The 19,268-nt window shown below is 36.1% G+C and overlaps 1 protein-coding gene across 1 annotated transcript; it reads left to right on the top strand.

Annotated features, from left to right (window-relative positions):
* Nucleotides 1–16,056: 16,056 nt before the first annotated feature.
* On the top strand, nt 16,057–18,917 carry LOC149538381 (uncharacterized). Its single transcript, XM_089799711.1, has one exon. It carries the CDS (start codon nt 16,322–16,324, stop codon nt 18,422–18,424), a length of 2,103 nt encoding a protein of 700 aa, XP_089655837.1. The 5' UTR covers nt 16,057–16,321; the 3' UTR covers nt 18,425–18,917.
* Nucleotides 18,918–19,268: the final 351 nt, after the last annotated feature.

The following is a 19,268-nucleotide window of genomic DNA, read 5'->3' as shown; positions in this document are numbered from 1 at the left end:
TTTCCCATTTCCTCTCCCACCGTCTACTCTCTCTCACTCTCTCTCCCATCTCCTACTCCCTCTCTCCCTCTCTCTCTCTCTCTCTCTCTCTCTCTCTCTCTCTCTCTCTCTCTCTCTCACTTCCATACCCCTCTCTCTTGCTCTCCCTCTCCCTCTCCCTCTCCCACTGACCACTCTCTCTCTCTTCCATCCTCTATTCTCACTCTCTCTCACATCCCATACTCTCTCTACCACCCCTACTCTTTCTCACACTCTCTCCCATCCCCTACTCTCTCTCTTACACATACTTCCATCCCCCCCCTCTCTCCCTCTCCCACCACCTACTCTCTCTCTCTCTCTCTCTCCCATCCCCTACTCTCTCTTTCACACACACACACACACACACACACACACACACACACACACACACACTCCCATCCCCCCTCTCTGTCTCCTCTCCCATCCACTACTCTCTCTCTCACACTCCCATCCTCTCTCTCTCTCTCTCGCTCTCCCTCTCCCACTCCCTCTCCCACCACCTACTCTCTCTCTCTCCCATCCTCTACTCTCCATTTCTCTTTCCCATCCCGTACTCTCTCTCTCTGCCACCCCCTACTCTCTCTCTTACACTCTCACACTCTATCCCATCCCCTACTCTCTCTCTTACACACACTCCAATCCCCCTCTTTTCTCTCTCCCTCTCTCACTCCCTCTCCCACCACCTACTCTCTTTCTCACTCTCTCACTCTCTCTCCCATCCCATACTCTCTCTCTCTCTCTCTCGGGCTACTCTCTCTCTCCCCTATCCCATCCCATACTCTCTCTTTCACACACACACACACACACACACACCCATCCCCACTCTCTCTCTCTCTCTCTCTCTCTCTCTCTCTCTCTCTCTCTCTCTCTCTCTCTCTCTCCCTCCCTCTCCCACTCTATCTCTCCCACTCCCTATCCCACCACCTACTCTCTCTCTCTCTCTCTCTCTCTCTCTCTCTCTCTCGCCCCCCCTCTCTACTCTCTCCCATCCCCTACTCTCATTCTCTCTCTCCCATCCCCTACTCTCTCTCTCTCTCTCTCTCTCTCTCTCTCCCATCCCCTACTCTCTCTCTTTGCCACCCCCTACTCTCTCTCCCATCCCCTACTCCCTCTCTCTCTCTCTCTCTCTCACATGCACACACTTCCATCCCCCCTCCTCTCTCTCTCTTTTCTCTACCTCTCTCCTTCCCTCTCTATTGAAATTTATGTCTTAATAGTGTGTGCATAGTAAAGTGCATATGCACTAAAGCGTGCACACACTATTAAGACTCAAATTTTAAAAAGATTTAAATAGCACGCATGCACTATTTAAATCTTTGCATTCTACCAAGCCTAAGGCTTGGTTTTTCCTTGGGGATCCAACCCAAAGGTTTGGAGTCTCTAAACTGGTCTAAGATGTGCTTTTCTACAAACATACAAAAAATGATTGATTTTTCTTGTGTGCTCTCCTTCAAGTTTTCTCATGGTTGATCATTGATAAAATCAGGTTACATGATATTGTAGGTCTTTGTGTTAGCTATATAACCATATAATTTATTTTTTATTTGAAATATTTTAAGCCTTTCAACTATAATTTCTTTTGAATGTATATCCTTTTTTTGTCAAAAACCAACATGTACTAATTGGGCTGTAGATTTTAGCTCGTTCATTAAATTTTGCAACAACTTAGTTTTTTAGAAACTAGACTCCATTCTACACAATTTGAAAAAAGAAGTTTTGATTTTAGATTTGTTTTCAATCATTTTGAGGGGTAGCACACATATATTTCATGTTTTTGGGATGTCTCTAATTAAAAAATTCATTAAAAAAATACACATTATAAAATTACCAAAAAAATATGGGATAAACTACATAGTGTTAGGTAACTTTTGACCTAAGCAATTAAAGAATTTAAAAAAAAAAAGTTAAAATTTTAGGGGGCCACACTTTGTACTGTGTTATGTTTTTTCTAAATAACCAGTACCACTTTCTATGGCCCCCTTTTTTGAGGACCTAAAACTAAGCCATTTTGAAAAAAATTAGAAGTTTAGAAACTAGATTCAAAGGACTACTACTTTTTTTTTTTACATATCTTAAAATTTTTAGCATAACTATCTTCAAATTCTTGTTGAAGTTCAGAAATTGTTGATTTTAGATAAAAGGTGTCCACTTATACCCCCCTTTTGGCACCACAACTTGGTGCACTTACCTTGAGACAAACTTGTATTGACTTGAACCTAAATCGTACTACTTTGAGAAGAGCACTTAGTAGATGGGAGAGAATTGGTGATCCTCTTCAACATGAAATATGGGCTTTTGGTGGGAGATTTTCTCATTTTGATCAAAAGCTATTCGATGATGTGAAGGAAGAAATTACACAATTTTGGCACTCTAGCTCAAGAGTATCACCCAATGCTAAAGATGTGTTGAAGTTGAGAATTGACATTAGAGACCACACACCACATCCTAAACATTGTTTAGAGGTAAGTCAAACTATGTTTTCCAAACAATTTAGAGAGATTCATCCAAGATTTAATTTATCACAAAGGGCTTTTGAATCTTTGAAGCCATTTTATTGTGTACCACTTAAAATTCAAAATACACATTGTTGTAAATATGATGTGGAGTTTTTTATGCACCATGAACTATTATGCTCCATCCATTCTACTTTGCATGGTAAAGACATGTTGGGGAATTGTGGTGCTAGTGGGCTTCCAAAATCATCAAGAGACTTGCTAGATCAATTTTTATGTTGTAGAGTTGATGGTTGTTTGTCTTATAGAAATTCTTGCTTAAATGAGAAGTGTTTAGAAATTGGTGGCTTATCTAAGTTTAACACATGTTTCCATGAGGGGTGCAAACAAGATCTTGGGAGGACAATAATAAAAATAAAAGGTATATGAAACAATGAAATACACATTGAAGAGTGGGGGTGAGGGCTTTAGATGTGAATTGGTTGCAAAAGAAATCAATGTCACTAGTTTAATTTTAGATTTCAAGACAAATCTTTTCTACAAGTATACAAGGCATAGTCATGGGTCTCAGTATTTGGATCAACAATTAGAATGTGTAAGGAGACTTTTCCCATTGGCATGCTATTATACCATTTTTTGACTTTGCAAATAACTAGACATTGCAGCCTCAAAATGAGACAAAATCTCAATCTTACAACTCCATTTAGATTGCTATTTTTGTCCACATAACATATAGACATGCCCCTAATACTGCGGAAGATAATTGAAAGATTATTAGAGAGTGCCATTTTTAGATGAGTGATGATAGATCTTACTCTCATGAGTTTGTGCAATATTGTTTCAAGAATTAGTTTGATTTCTTACAGGAGCATGACATTGCTATAGATAGACATATCATTTGGTTAGATAATTGTACAGGTCAAATCAAGAATGCTCACATGTTTTATTGGTTGTGTAGGATGCACGTAGAGAGGGGGGTGCCTTATATTTGGAGTTTTTTTGAGTTTGACCATGGGAAAGGGGAACATGATGGAGTAGGAGCATGCATGAAGAGAGATCTAGTTAAGGAGTAATTGAAGAATTTAGAAGCAAAACTTCTTGATGCTTATAGTATTGTTGATTGGTGTAGTTCAACATTATCGTAGGGGGGACTCTTGATTTAGTAGTACGCAGGTTCTTTTTGGTGGTTGAGAAAGGGTCCAAAGGTGATAGATTAGATTGTGCTATAGTTAGAGACTCATAAAAGATGCATTCATTGCAGAGCTCTAATTCTAGTACATAGACCATTTGGACATGACACCTAGCTTGCTTTTGTCCTAGATGTTTTCAGTGTGATTGGTATCACCATGAGTTGAGTAAGTGGGTGGACACATGGGCTCTATATTATCTTACTCCATTGTCTATCATACCCTCTATCAGAAATGATGACATGGAAATTTCATTTGGGAATAACCATCTATCAGATCTTCTTCAACCAAGACATGTCTTTGCATTGGTTGCACCATAGGGGAATGATTAGAAATCAAATTATTGGTTAGCATGTTGTGTAAGAGGTAAACAAAAGCTTGCAAAACCAATCATAGATGATGATAGATTCACATATCCTACTAGTTTAGTTTTTGTTGCTTGAATGGCTATGGACATACATGCTTAGAAGGAATGAAATTCCTACATTCTAAGACTATCAGAAGCACAAAATAATTCTCATATATTCACATCTTATTATAGCAACAAATGTGAAGTTGTTGAAGCATCAAGGTAGACCAAAAGTAAAAGACCATTTTACTATTACTAATGTTGATCATGAAGCCCTATTGGATACCCCAAAATAGAGAGAGGACCCTATAGGAACACTCGACTAGGTATATTTACTTCTTATGTTCTTTTGTTCATAATGATTCGGTGAACCAATGATTATCTTGTTTAATGCAATTAGTTAGTAATATTTATCTGATATTGGAAGTAGGTAAATCATGAAGAGTAGCCATGCATGAAGATAAAAACCTAAATAAGGAGTGGAATGAAGAAAAATCTATTCTCTTTTTGACATTATGATTTTCGACACTGTTATTTTTGACACCACAATTTTTGACACTAATATTTTTGACACTACAATTTTTGATAGTTTGTGTATTGATGTAATAATGATGAAACACTTGAGATATTGTAAATGTAAACTTGTTGATTTAATGTAAGAAACAAAGATGTTTTTACTTAATGCAATTTATGTGGAGGGACCTAATAAATGATGGTTTTAATACATACTAACACCAAACTTGCACTGTGCCCAATGCCAAAAAATTGAGAGAGGTAAAAAATAATGTTTTTACTTAATACTAACCCTAGTGACACCCTTTTTCTAACATCAGAGAGCCTCCATCGTTCATGGCCACCTCATATCGATGAGTCTCCAAGGTGCTCTAAGTGCATTTCAAGGTTGATCTTCTGAGGTTCGTTACGCAGAGGTCATGGGGGATATCGATGAAATGTCAAATGATAAAGGATGGTCATGCCAAAGCCTAAAATAACCTATCTCATTTTTGAGAGATCACATTCCATTTGGATTTGGCACAACAATCTCACTCGATGCCAAAACTTGTAGTGTGCCTTAGTTCATAGGTGCATCACTTCATAACTTTGAAACCGCTGATCTTGGCATCAAATTATTAGCATCATTAGCTCCATATGGGTGGGTGAACTCTAGTGAAACCCTTGTTCCAGTCACAGAGACCCTCCATCATTCGTGGCCACCCCATACAAAAGAGTCTCCAAGGTGTTCTAAGTGTGTTTCGAGGTTGATCTTTCGAGGGTCATAACATGGAGCTCATGAGGGCTATCAATGAAATGTCAAATGATATAGTATGGTCATGCTAAGGCCTATAATAATCTATCTCATTTCTAAGAGATCACATTCCATTTGGATTCGACACAATGATCTTGTTCAATGCAAAAACTCACAGTTGCTTTAGTTCATATGTGCATCACTATGTAACTCTGAAACTGTTGATTTTGGTATCAAATTATCAGCATCATTAGTTCTAAATGGGTGGTTGAACCTTAGTGACACACTTTTTCTAGCCATGGAGAGCCTCCATCATTCGTGGCCACCTTGTACCAAAGGTCTCCAAGGTGCTCTAAGTGCATTTCGAGGTTGATCTTCTAAGGGTCATAACTCAAAGCTTGTGGGGTCTATTGATAAAATTTCAAATGATATAGGACGATCATGCTAAGACCTACAATAACCTATCTCATTTCGGAGAGATCATATTCCATTTGGATTTGACACAATGATCTCGCTCGATGCCAAAACTCATAGTGTGCCTCAGTTCATAGATGCATCACTATGTAACTTTGAAACCATTGATCCTGGCATTGAATTGTCAATATGATTAGCTATGGATGGGTGAGTGAACCCTAGTGACACCCTTTTTCTAGTTATGGAGATCATCCATTGTTCGTGACCACCCCGTACTAAAGAGTCTCCAAGGTGCTCTAAGTGCATTTTGAGGTCGATCTTCCGAGGGTCATAAATTGAAGCTCATGTAGCCTATCGATAAAATTTTTAATGCTACAATATGGTCTTACCAAGGCTTACAAAAACCTATGTCATTTTTGAGAGATCACATTTCCTTTGGATTTGGCACAATGATCGTGCTCGATGCCAAAACTCATAGTGTGCCTTAGTTCATTGGTGCATTGTTGCATAGGTTTGAAACCACTCATCATGGCATAAAATCATCAGTGCCATTATATCTAGATGGGTGGGAGAAGCATAGTGGAACCCTTGTCCTAGTCACAGAGAGTCTCCATCATTCATGACCACCTCGTACAAAAGAGTCTCCAATGTAGATCATTTCAAGGTTGATCTTCTGAGGGATGTAACTCAGAGCTCATGAGGGATATCAATGAAGCATTGAATGCTATAGGATGGTTGTGTTGAGGCATACAATAATCTATCTCATTTGAGAGAGATCACATTCCATTTGGAAATTAAACACAATGATCTCGCTCGATGCTGAAACTCGCAGTGTGCCTTAGTTCATTGGTGCATCATTGTATAAATTTGAAACCACTAAACTTGGCATTGAATCATTAGTGCCATTAGCTCTGAATGGGTGGGTGAACCCTAGTAACACCCTTGTTCCAACTGCGGAGAGCCTCTATCATTCACAACCACCGTGTACTAAAGAGTCTCCAAGGTGCTCTAAGTGCTTTTTGAGGTCAATCTTCTGAGGGTCGTAACTCCAAGCTCGTGTGGGATATTGATGAAAAATTGAATGCCATAAGATAGTCATTTGAAGGCCTCCAATAACCTATCTCATTTTTTAGAGATCACATTCTATTTGGGTTCAACACAACGATCTCGCTCAATGACAAAACTTGTAATGTGCATCAGTTCATAGGTACAACACTGCATAACTTTGAAACTATTGATCTTGGCATCAAATCATTAGCACTGTTAGCTCTAGATGGGGAATTGAATCCTAGTTCCACCCTTTTTTTGACCACAGAGAGCCTCCATTTTTCATGGCCACCCTGTACTAAAGAGTCCCAAGGTGCTCTAATTGCATTTTGAGGTCGATCTTCTGAGGGTCATAACTCCGAGCTTGTGGGGGCTATCAATGAACTATCAAATGCTACAAGATTTTCATTTTGAGGCCTACAATAACCTATCTCATTTTTGAGAGATCATGTTACATTTGGATTTGGCACAATCATCTCGCTCGATGCCAAAACTTGCAGTGTGCCTGAGTTCATTGCTACATCACTGCTTTACTTTAAAACCACTGATCTTGGCATCAAATTGTTAGTACCATTAGCTCTAGATGGGTGGGTAACCCTAGTGACACTCTTGTTCTAGCCTTGGAAAGCCTCCATTTTTCATGACCACCCCATATCAAAGAGTCTCTAAGGTGCTCTAAGTGCATTTGGGCAGGTGAACCATAGTGACATCTTACGGGATTGCAGAGATCATTTCAAATTTTAAATATATATGATATCATTTCAAATTAAACATTGCATCAAAATTTGTTAATAAAGGTTGTTAAAATGTTATTCACAAATTATTGCATTTGAATCGAATATAACAAATATGATCAAAATGAATGATAGATCATAAACATGAACAATCCTATACTAAATTAATATGTATATCATTGTGCACATAAATGAAAAAAATATATATCAAAATACATGTATTCATAGAAAAATTACACAATTATATATCAAATTTCATGTATCCATAGACAAATTACACAAATATATATCAAAATGCATATATCCATATATAAAATGTGGCTAATCATGCCATTAGAATGTGTATAATATCAATGTTTTTGTATACAATGTGGCATATGCCATCTCAAAATGTATCATGATGCATCTTATGACAACTATATACTATCCTATGCTACTAGTGGATGATCAAAATGTAGCCTTGTCACTACACTAGGTGGATTAGATGCCTCCTACATAAACAAAAAAGGAAAACCGAAGTTAGACTACTAAATTTATATGATTCTACGTATCTAACATTGAATTACTCAGATGAATAATGGTCCTTTTTTTAATGAAGATGTATGGTATTGAAATTTCATCATAAATGCCTCTCTCATCAACATCCTACACTAGTCAGGAGTCCTCTCACATGTCCTCGACAACGTTTGAACGTCATTGATCATGGCCTGCATATGTTCAAGTATGTTTGTCAAATGAATCAAAAACTTAAAATATAACATTATAATTCGTAACATACTAAATTTATGACATATAATCAAGAATTCAAACTGCAACTTACCTCTGTCGACTCCTTCTCTGGATAATATGGTTGCGTAAGCAAAGATACAAAACTTTGGCGTCTAGCCTCCTATGCACTAGGTGTTTCCTATGAGATACAAAATACTAGTTGTTAATATCACGAAAACCAGTTTTGAATTTATTTATGAAAATAAGGAGAATACAAAATAAATGATACTTATACATATGATGGTGCTCTCACTATTAACGGAAATGCCAGAGGGTCTGCGATGCCAAATCTACCTAGACTCATCAATAGTAGCCATGCCCTATACAATAAAGAATGTAATTAAATTTCACTACGAATTTTTTTTTACAAGAATGCATTGATATTTAATCACTTTAAAAGAACCTAATTATCTTTCCCTAGTTAATGGACTATGCCTCACCCCCACACTCTGCACCCCACTGACAGGCGATACCTGCAAGAGAAAAGAAAGATTAGAAACCATATATGCTCCAATATAAAATATAAAAACAATGAGAACACAACATAATGTATCGTAGATATCTTGAGGCCATATGAAATAGCCAAGGGCATCACAACATCAACCTCTCTGAGCTCCTCCTCAGTCATCAACTAAACATGAATGAAGATCACATACATGTATAAGTCAATATGGGTTAAAATTTCTCTATTATAAAGATTAGCTTTGAATCACATATGCCGTAACAAAAAAATGTATACATGTATTGACACAATAGGATGCCATGCCTCTGCATGCCCCTCCTCTCTCACGTCAGGGTGTGTAGTTTTAGTATGTGTGTCTGGTGTATCCTCCTCCTCAAATACAAACTGATACTTAGAAAGATCACTTATGGGACCTAGACAAATATTCTTGTAGGTTATGCAAGTATGGGGCACACAAACATGTGATGAGCTCACCAATGATGAACTCACACCAACATCATCAACACAAGGAGACAAAACTGACCTAGCTTAGGATATCAATAGGCTACTCAATCTATGGATTGCTCTAATAGCCTAAGAGCTAGCCTCTCCAATGATATCAAGATGCTACACTTGAGGAGGGGGGTGACATTAGTAGGGGGACAAAAGTGTTAGCTTTCTTCCATTAGGAAAAGGGTATATTTTGAGGAGCTCCTCCTCCTACACCCATGTTGGGCCTCATGCTCCAATAGTTCACCTTGAGATGCAACACAAATTCAACATACATTTTTTTTTAATGAAATAGAATGGTCCCTCTAAATTGCTATGTTGAGGGTTGTCAAAAACCATCCACCAATGATCCCAAAAGTTTGCAAGCATAGCCTCATTTGTGCACCATTTAATTGATAATTTGGGCTTTGTGCTATCTATTGGTTTACCAATTTTTTGATCCACAAAAAGGCTAACTATACCATCTTTAGTTATATTTAGGGACACAGCCTTATCATAGTCCAACCCATCATCAAACATGGCATGCATTTTATTATGCTAATGAAGAACAACATTTTGTTCATTGGTGAGTGCTTCAACATTATCCACTATGGTGTTTAACATGGATAACATGGGAGCCAATTTGGGTATATTGTTATACATGTGGTAGGAAAAACCCTCAGTTCAACAAGATTTTCAAATATCAAATCTTCAATTTGAGGATGGTTTTGAGGTAGTAGGGGATCATTTGGTGGACGGTTTTGAGGGGGTATTGGTTCATTTGGTGGAGGGTTATGAGAAACATTATTTCTTGGCTGAGTATCATCATTTGGGTCAGCCATACCTATAATTTGCAAAACATAATTTCTATTAAAAACAACCTAAATTTCAACAATTTCTATTAGAAAAAACCTAATTTTTAACAAATTCTATTTACAATAATTAATTTATAATAATATTCATTGAAATCATAAAAAGATACCAAAAAATTTACCTTTATCCAATACCTGTTTGGAAATCTGATACATGAAATGGAGGACAACAATAAACCCCAAAAAAATGTTTAATGCAAAATAGCTCTTAGTTTGTTTAAAAAAATCTATGTGATAGGTTATGGGTATTCAATTTCATATCGATTACCCGATACCCGATAACAAATCAGGTATTTGATAGTCGATCGGATACTCGATTACCAATCGGATACCCAAAAAGGCTTGGCCCAAAAGTTTTAGCCTTAGTATCAAGATGGGTGGAAAAAAGTTATAGCAAATTTTGAAATGCTTTTAGACATTTTCAAACTCCACTTTTTGGCACACCTGATCCTGCACATACCCACCACTCAAATATTGGAAGTTTCTATTAAATTACCATGTTCTCCATTAAATTTGGAAGAACTTGTGTTTATTTCTGCAAAATAAATTTTATTATTTGAACTCTATCTAGCAATCATGCTCTACCTTGAATTCATTTTCCTTCTATGTGTTCTCACAAATTTTCTCTCACTTTCCTTGTATTGTACTTCTCTCTCACAAGATGACGTAATAATATCTAAAATAAAAAAGGGAGACTGGCTGGAGTCTTTTAGTGCTCTAAGCAACTAGGATGAATCTCACAAAAATCCATTCGTTTGGAAAGGAATCTCTTGTGATAAATTCAACATCATTATGGCTATTGATCTTATTCATGCATTAATTTATGGCAACTTGACTCCTTCTATATGCACCCTTTCTAATCTTACCACCTTCATCCTCGAGGACAATGATTTCGATGGTCTTTTCCCAACCCTCCTATTACATTCTAAGTGTTTGTGGAAGCTCAATTTGTCTATTAAACATTCTCTATAATGCTGCTTGCTGGTATCTCCAAGTTGAATGAGTGAAGAGAATTGAACTTATCATACAATGCTTTCAACGACTCTAGTAGGCCTTTGGAATGTTGGCAAAACTAGAAGCTCTATTATTTTAGGAAAATTGGATGATAAATATATATGAACTTATTTAATTTTACAAACATTTTGGATCATACTTCATGTTTAATCATGATAAGGAACAATAATAAAAAACATAAAGGATTACTTGCCAATCATTTTTTCCAAACGTTGAAGGCAAGAGATAGCTAAAAAATATTTCTTTTTAGGGATATAAAGAATTAGAAGCTTCATTATCTGATTTTTAATGTGTTTAGGGAATGAAACATAAGTCTTTGAAGACTTACACTTTTGTTTCTTTGAAATCCTACTCATTATTTTGCAAAGAAGTCATATAAAATATTCGTCAAAAATTTCACGTTTCTATTTTCATTTCTTTGAAAGCCTAATTATTATTTCTTAAAATCAAATCAAAAGTGGAAGCAACCATATGTCACAAAGGTGGTACGATTAGTGTCTTTCCCTTAAGAAATTGAAATAGTACTTTAGAACCAATTACACTAATTAACTTGGTACAAAGCCCTAAGAAATACAAAATTCAACTTTACTTGGTGGATCTAATAGCCAACATGATTTGCAAGATATGCAATGCAACATGACTCAGTGCTAAATCTATGAATGATCATCTAAAAGGGCACCCTTGGTGATAAGCTAATAAAAGACAATGTCATCGATTCTAAATGCCCCATACGCTATTTTGCAAAGATCTCCCCGCCTCTCTCCACTTGCCACAAATTTAATGTTTAAGAAATTAAAAAGACCCTTGAAAAATTGAAATTCATACTAGAAATTTGAGTTTAATTGAAAGTAATTGCCAGATGATAGTATAGAGCAACTTTTTGATTGTTTGCATAAAGATCAAGGCTGAAAAAATGCAAAATAGAACCCCATAAATATTAGTCCTCGTTGTAAACTTTAACCCATTCTTTAGAGTCTTTTTAGTCCTGCCTATCTATAGGCAGAGACTATAGTTTTCAGGTGTTTGTCTTCAATTAATTCATGCTCTAAAAATTGTGCCAAAAAATCATAAGCTATGGTCATCTCAAATTATTTTTTTAAAACATAATTTCATAATTTCATTCCTATTTTATGATTGGTTCTAGCTAATTTTTCTAGTGATCTTTTTAAATTTTTAGTTAGTAAATTAGAAAAATAAAGAAACAGTCCATGTATCTAGGGATCATGGACAGATGGGCTTATTATAAAGGTTCACATATCTAGGGATCATGGACAGATGAGATCATTATAATCATTCACCTGGCTCCATGCATGTTGGTGTTATGTGGAAACCTTCCTTTATATGATTTGGACTTTGTAATTATACAATCATGATAAATTTATATCAAGTTCAAACATTTTGGCTTCGTTGATGTTGCAACAACAACTATTCTTCATTGTTGGGTAGGATTTGAACCTTGCCCATATAGATCATTTGTACCGAATGTGGAATTGATGGGAACACACCGAGCAGGATATGAAGATGAAGTTTCCATTGCATATCATGTCATTAATGGGTCGATTTCATTCATTATCTTTTTGAGGAACTGATACTTCTTTTACTATTTCACTATTTTTTTGGGAGGCATGTGACATTGTTACAGGCTATTTTCTAAATCACCTAAAAGGCTAAATGGTTAGATTAAATAGAAGAGTGATGAAAGATTTTTCTTTCAATTAATAGAAGAGAGAAAAAGATTTTTCTTTTATGGAATGCCTTGGATGTGTTATAAGGGTCTTTTACTTATATATTTCTGCTACAATTAATAACTTGGCATAGTTATGGGTATATTGATATATTGTGTTTTTAGGTGCTGAATCAAATACTTTTTGACATGCTTGTAGAGCATCCACAAAGTCTATTTGTGAGCCTATTTAAATTTGTCTATATTTACAAATGCATAAAAGCAACCACCGATCAAAGGAAAGTACTCCACCTCATGTTATTTTTTGATTTCTTGTACATTATAATGTCAAAATTACATAATGACTAATTAATCTTCAATGTAAATGCTACATAGGAGAAAGATTTAAAATTAAAAGATGAACATTGCATTACATTAATTTAGTGTAAAGTTTACAAAATGAAGGCTTCACATTTTTTCCTTTTATTAAATAAAAGATTGCTTCACTCAAAAAAACTAGATTAGAAAGCTTCAAATCTAAGTGCATATTAAGTCTCTAAATGTAGTGTGAGCATGATGGAAGGCTACTGTCTACAAAAAAAAATAGAATGCATAAACCACTCTTGTTGGATTGATCTTCATTTTGTTCATAAAGTAGTGAAAATCTATAAATGAATTCATCAATTCCTTTCCTTATCATTACTCTAAAGGGCAACACATAACAGCCAAGTCTGACAAATTAGTCTACTCAAAATATTGTTCATAGGTTTATGCCATGTAAATGTGCCCCTCCATTAGTGTTGAGTTTGGTGTTTGCAAGGTGAAAGAAATAGGTTTCATATTTGAAGGAAAATCATAGACATTTCTTAAGGAAAAATAAAAAGGGAGAATATATTTCTTAGAGGAAGTTTCTAGTAGAGATGAATTGTTGTAATGAAATAGAAGATGTGAAGAAGATGGAACCATTGTAAAGTGTCCAAGAAAATTTGATTATAACTAGACAACCTAATAGTAGACCAAGGGGATGTACAAGAAAAAGAAAAATCGCATTTGATCATTGTCCTTTCATTATGGGTAATCCCAACACAAATTCTCATTCTAGGATCATTGCACTTTGATACTCCTTAGCATGCTTAGGAGAATACGCATTAAAATGATACTTTAACCAAGTGCCAAGCCCACCTTATATCATCTAAACTTGCACTATTACATATACCAAGAAAATTATACAAGCTCTGAGATGGGTGCTTCCCATAGTTTCTTTGGTAGGGGAACTCAAGTAATCTGATAAAACACTTTGTGGAAATCAACAACGCACTTTGAACTATATAACATGTTTGAAACCTATCAACATTTGAATGCTTTTAACGCACCTTAGCAGATTCCCACTTCCATTTCAAAAAATCGAAACTAGTTTCCAGCGACATCAAAATAGTTTCTCCTGCACCTATACATATTAATCATGTTGCAGGTACATACATTCTAATTTGAGAGTGTCAGAAACATTACCATTTTTCATTATTTTTGTCTTCAGTACTTCTTGATGCATGCACGAAATTTTCATTATTATTTCCTCACATAACCAAAAATAAGAAGGGGATACTTAATTGGGGATTAATTAGTGACACTTGGTGTATTGGGAAAATGTGTTAGCACACACCTGTTGATTACAAGGACTTGATCTGATATATTTTATTTATTTCTAAATAAAAGATTTATATTGCAACAAATAATTTGTTTTGTAAATGATTTTTTAAATTGGTAAAGAGGCAATAATATTCATCGTAAGTATTTTTTTTATAGAATTTGTGAACAGAAAATTGTAACTCATGTAGATGATTTTTAATTTATTTTACACAAATTAGTCTTTGTTGGTTCCGATCATCCGTGTCTTAGTTTTTAGGGTTATTATTTGTGATTCAACAAACCTTACAATTGAATTTTTTATTGTTTGGCATATCAAAGTTACTGTGATTATGATTAATGTTTCATATTTATTTAATTTTTTTATTATAAATGATTATGTTGGATACTTTTTGAAGAGATATTTTTTATTCTTTAATTAAAAAATTTATTATTCATTATGTCTTATTAAATTCTTATTCTTTTCAAAATTATTGAATAATTTTTATTTATTTTTACTTTAGGTAAACATTAATTTATTTAGACTTTTTTTAATACAAAAATTAAATTAAAAAGTAGAGTATATTTATATTTATATTTAATTTTTATTTTCCACCATTAATATCACTTTTCTTTATTTAAAAAATAGCATATTATTCATTAATGAATTGTAAATAATAAATTATTTTTTTCTTAATTAACTTTTAATTCAATCTTTATTTTTAATAAATAATCTATAATTATAATTATTTATAAATTTTTGCTTCTTCAAATTTATTGTACAATAATTTTATTATGTGTAACTTTTAAATTATTTTATTATATAATAATCATACAGGTTTGAGTCAATTATCTAAAATATATTATTTTGTTATTTATTTATATTACAATTTTTACTTTAAATATTTAATGTTGTACAATTGATATATATATCTATATATATAAAATCTTATATTTATTTAAATAAATAAGAATATACCATGCTATCATTACTTATAAGAACTCTTTTTTTAATAATATTTTTAAAAATAATTCATTAAGTTGTTCACATCATCTGTTAAGATTTGCATTGTAAAGAAGATAGTCTCTATTAGTAAAATGTTCAATAGGAAAAAAATTGTATTTCTCTTTTTCTTTCACAAGGCGGGACTATAGCTCCAACAAGCTCTTGTTCATGATGCAATATGTTTTGAAGTTGATTTTTTTTTTTTTTTAATCGGCCAAACAACAACTACTTCTGTGATCTTTCCTATTGTAATGAGCGCACACTAATCTTCATTCTGGAAAGGGAATTCTAGGACTAACCTCAGTCAATGTAACAGGTCTTTGAAGTTGAGTAGAATTCATTCTTATCGTATTCTACATAGCAAGGAAATTTCTGTGATGAATAAATATGTGTCTTCTTAAGCTTATGCATAAATATGTGTCTTCTTACTCATCTTTCGAGTAAATCAAATGAATCAAATAAAATCTTAAACATAGAAATAAAAATTTGCAAAAGCTTAATTTGACTAAATCTAAATTTGTACAATTCCAAAAACCAAAGAGTAGTTCTATCCCAAACAGTAGTTCTATCCCTAATGAGGGCCCACTAATTTTGATACTCGAAAGGGGAGGCTAGAAATAATCTCAGTCAATGCTCAACGGGTCTTACAAGTTGAGTAGAATTTCTTTTCTACGCAACATCGAAACTGGACTTTCATTGAGCCCACACTCAAGACTGGACTTGATTAAGTGAATGCATATGATTACTTCCGGCTGCCCGCATCTTTAATCGTCCTCGATGACCGAGCAACACCAGAAAAAGAGTCTCGTGTCTCCACGGAAGTCCGACGATTCGGAGTTCAAGTGTTTCTAGAAAAACTATGGAAATTGAGCTACACAAACCACTTACGTACTGTGGATTTCTATTAAATTATCATGTTCGCCCGCATTAAACCTGAAAGAGGCTCTGTTCATTTCTGCGAAAGCAATTTTCTTGTTCGAACTCTATCCGGCAATCATGCTCCGCGCTGATTTCGCTTTCTTTCTATGCCTTCTCACAGTTTTGCTTTTGCTTCCCCAGTACTGCACTTCTCTCTCGGAAGACGGAGTAGTACTCTCTAAAGTGAAAAAGGGAGAATGGGTGGACTCGTTTGGTGCTCTGAGTGACTGGAACGAGTCTCACAGAAATCCATGCGCTTGGAAAGGAATTACCTGTGATGCATTAAATAGCGTGACCACAGTTAATCTCACGGGTGCCTTGATTTGTGGCAACCTGACTGCAGCTATATGCGCTCTTTCTAATCTCACCGCCTTCATCCTCCAAGCCAATCTTTTTAGCGGTCCTTTCCCAGCCAGCCTCTTACATTGCAACCGTTTGCGGAAGCTCGATTTGTCCAGTAACCACTTCACTGGAATGCTGCCTGCTCGTATCTCCGAATTGAGCAAGTTGAGAGAATTGAACTTGGCAGACAACACTTTCAGTGGCTCTGTTCCTCCAGCCTTTGGAATGCTGCCAAAATTGGAAGCTCTCTTCTTCCACGACAATCGTTTGAGTGGGGCATTCCCTAATTTTGTTGGGAATTTGACGTCTCTGAGGAATTTCACCATTGGCGGCAATCCCCTGCGTCCCAGTGTTGTACCAACAGAGCTCAAGAATTTGAAGCAGCTGCAGCAGTTATGGCTTTATAACTGTAGTCTCGAAGGTCGAATCCCAGCATTCTTGGGCAATTTAACGCAGCTGGAGTTGTTGGATATGCGGCACAACAATCTCTGGGGCGAGATCCCGGCAAGTTTAATGGGGCTCTCAAATCTGAGAGAACTGGTCTTGTATGAGAACCACTTGTCTGGACGAATTCCGGCGAACATTGGCCAACTGGGAAGATTGACGTATCTGGATCTCTGCACCAACCAGCTTCACGGCACAATTCCCGTCAGTATTACCAATCTTACATATCTTGATGAGCTTCAGTTGAGTGAGAATCAGATTACGGGACAGCTACCTGCTCGGCTCGCTAGGCTCCGCTACCTGACCGTCTTGATGCTGCACGACAACAAACTCGAGGGATTGTGGCCCCAGAGTTTTGGCACGTGCTCTGCTTTTTTTCAAGTCGACGTGACCAAGAACAAATTGGAAGGCCCTCTGCCAAAGAATCTGTGCATGGGAGGAGCCCTCTATTCTTTGACTGCCTCTTCAAACAATTTCAATGGCTCCCTGCCTTCCTCATTTGGAGACTGCCAATCTCTACAGTATCTCTACCTCGACGACAACCAGCTGAGTGGTGAGATACATCGTGACGTGTGGAGTGCATTCAATATCAAGGAGCTGCGTCTTCACGACAACAAGTTTGAAGGAAAGATTCCACCTGCAATTGGCGAAGCGAAGAATCTGATTCGATTGAGGATAGGCAACAACCAGTTCGAGGGAACAATCCCTGCTCAAGTTGGGCAGCTGATAAATCTCCTTGTGTTTGAAGCAAGTAGCAACCAGTTGGAAGGAATAATCCCTTCCCAAGTTGGAGAGTTGAGAAATCTCACGGAGTTCAAAGTGAGCAACAACAGATTGTCGGGCTCAATTCCCCGCGAGCTCGCAAGCTTAAGTTTTGTTAATATTCTCCAGTTGGACAACAATTTTCTGTCAGGAGAAATCCCCGGGGAAATATTGCTGCAGAAGAAGTTATATGAGCTCAATTTGAGTTACAATCGACTCACAGGGGAGATCCCAGCATTTCGGAGCAACATTGACAGTCTCGACTTGTCGAACAATTTGCTGTCTGGAGGAGTGCCTGCCGAATTAGGACAATTGAAGCCCATCGCTTTCAATTTATCGAACAATCAGTTGTCTGGGCGCGTTCCTGAGGGTCTGGACAATTCGGCTTACAAGGAAAGCTTTCTGGGCAATCCGAGATTATGCGGGGGTCGGAATTTGATGCTGCCTTCGTGTTCCTCTCCACCTCAGAGATTGGCAACCATTCTGTTGCCGACTTTACTGACAATAATTACCCTAACCTTGTGCTCCAGTTGTCTGTGCTTTTGGTGTCTCAGGAAACATAGTGATGCGCCTGGATCGTGGAAAAGGACTTCGTTTCATTCCACACAAGTGAATGATTCAAACAACAGATGATGCGCGTCTTAGGCGTGGGTTTGATGTGCACTGATAGGGTGCCCAACCGACGGCCTTGCATGAGAAGAGTCGTTGAGCTTTTGGTTGCCTGCAGAGAGGCTAAATCAACATTTCACCGCGTGGAGAGTGTTAATTGCATTGCCGACTGCGACAGCGACAACGAAGCGGTTTACTTTGCCGATTGATATACAAAAGTATGTTCGATTTTTCCCTTCGATTCAATCCTATTTGTATTTCTGCCATGGGCCACGATGAGGCAGTCCTTCTACTTGTGTGTACTGTACAACTTAGTCTTTATAGTCTCTATGTGCGTCTTTTCTACGATTCGGCGGCTGTGTATCGTACATCTTTCTCTTTCTACTGTGTATCGTATATATCTTAGTATTTATGTGCGTTCTTGTTAGTGGGACGGGGCTATCTTCTATAGAAAATGGACTTTTGTCTAAAATTCAAAAAATTGAAAATATAATAGATTTTTCTTAAATTTTCAAAATTTGTTATACCTAACTGAAAACAACAAAAGAAAAGAGAAAAAATGACTGTATTCTTAGAAATTTGGGAAAAAGAAATCTTTGACTTTTGATACATTAAAATCATATAGTGTTTCACATTTTACATTATTATAAACTATTTTTATATATTAAAATAGACCACTATTGTCAAAGATCTAAGATTTTTTGTTTGAAATAAAAATTTTGTGTTTGATATGTTTGCAATGTATGGTTTCATTAATGATAAATTAGTTTAGTCTAGATGCTTCTAAATTTGATTGTGTGCAAGTTTTTCATCATCACACTTTGTGATCCATTAATTTTTCTCCCTTACTTCTCTCGTTTCAATGATG

This window comes from Cupressus sempervirens, chromosome 9 (genome assembly GCF_028749045.1).
Source record: "Cupressus sempervirens isolate cs-2001-9-10 chromosome 9, ASM2874904v1, whole genome shotgun sequence".
Lineage (NCBI taxonomy): Eukaryota > Viridiplantae > Streptophyta > Pinopsida > Cupressales > Cupressaceae > Cupressus > Cupressus sempervirens.
Note: the sequence above shows the minus strand (reverse complement) of the source record. Positions and strands in the feature narration are given on the sequence as shown.

Coding starts and splice junctions, on each gene's coding strand:
- LOC149538381 (XM_089799711.1), top strand. CDS start 16,322: ATGCTCCGCGCTGATTTCGCTTTCTTTCTATGCCTTCTCACAGTTTTG.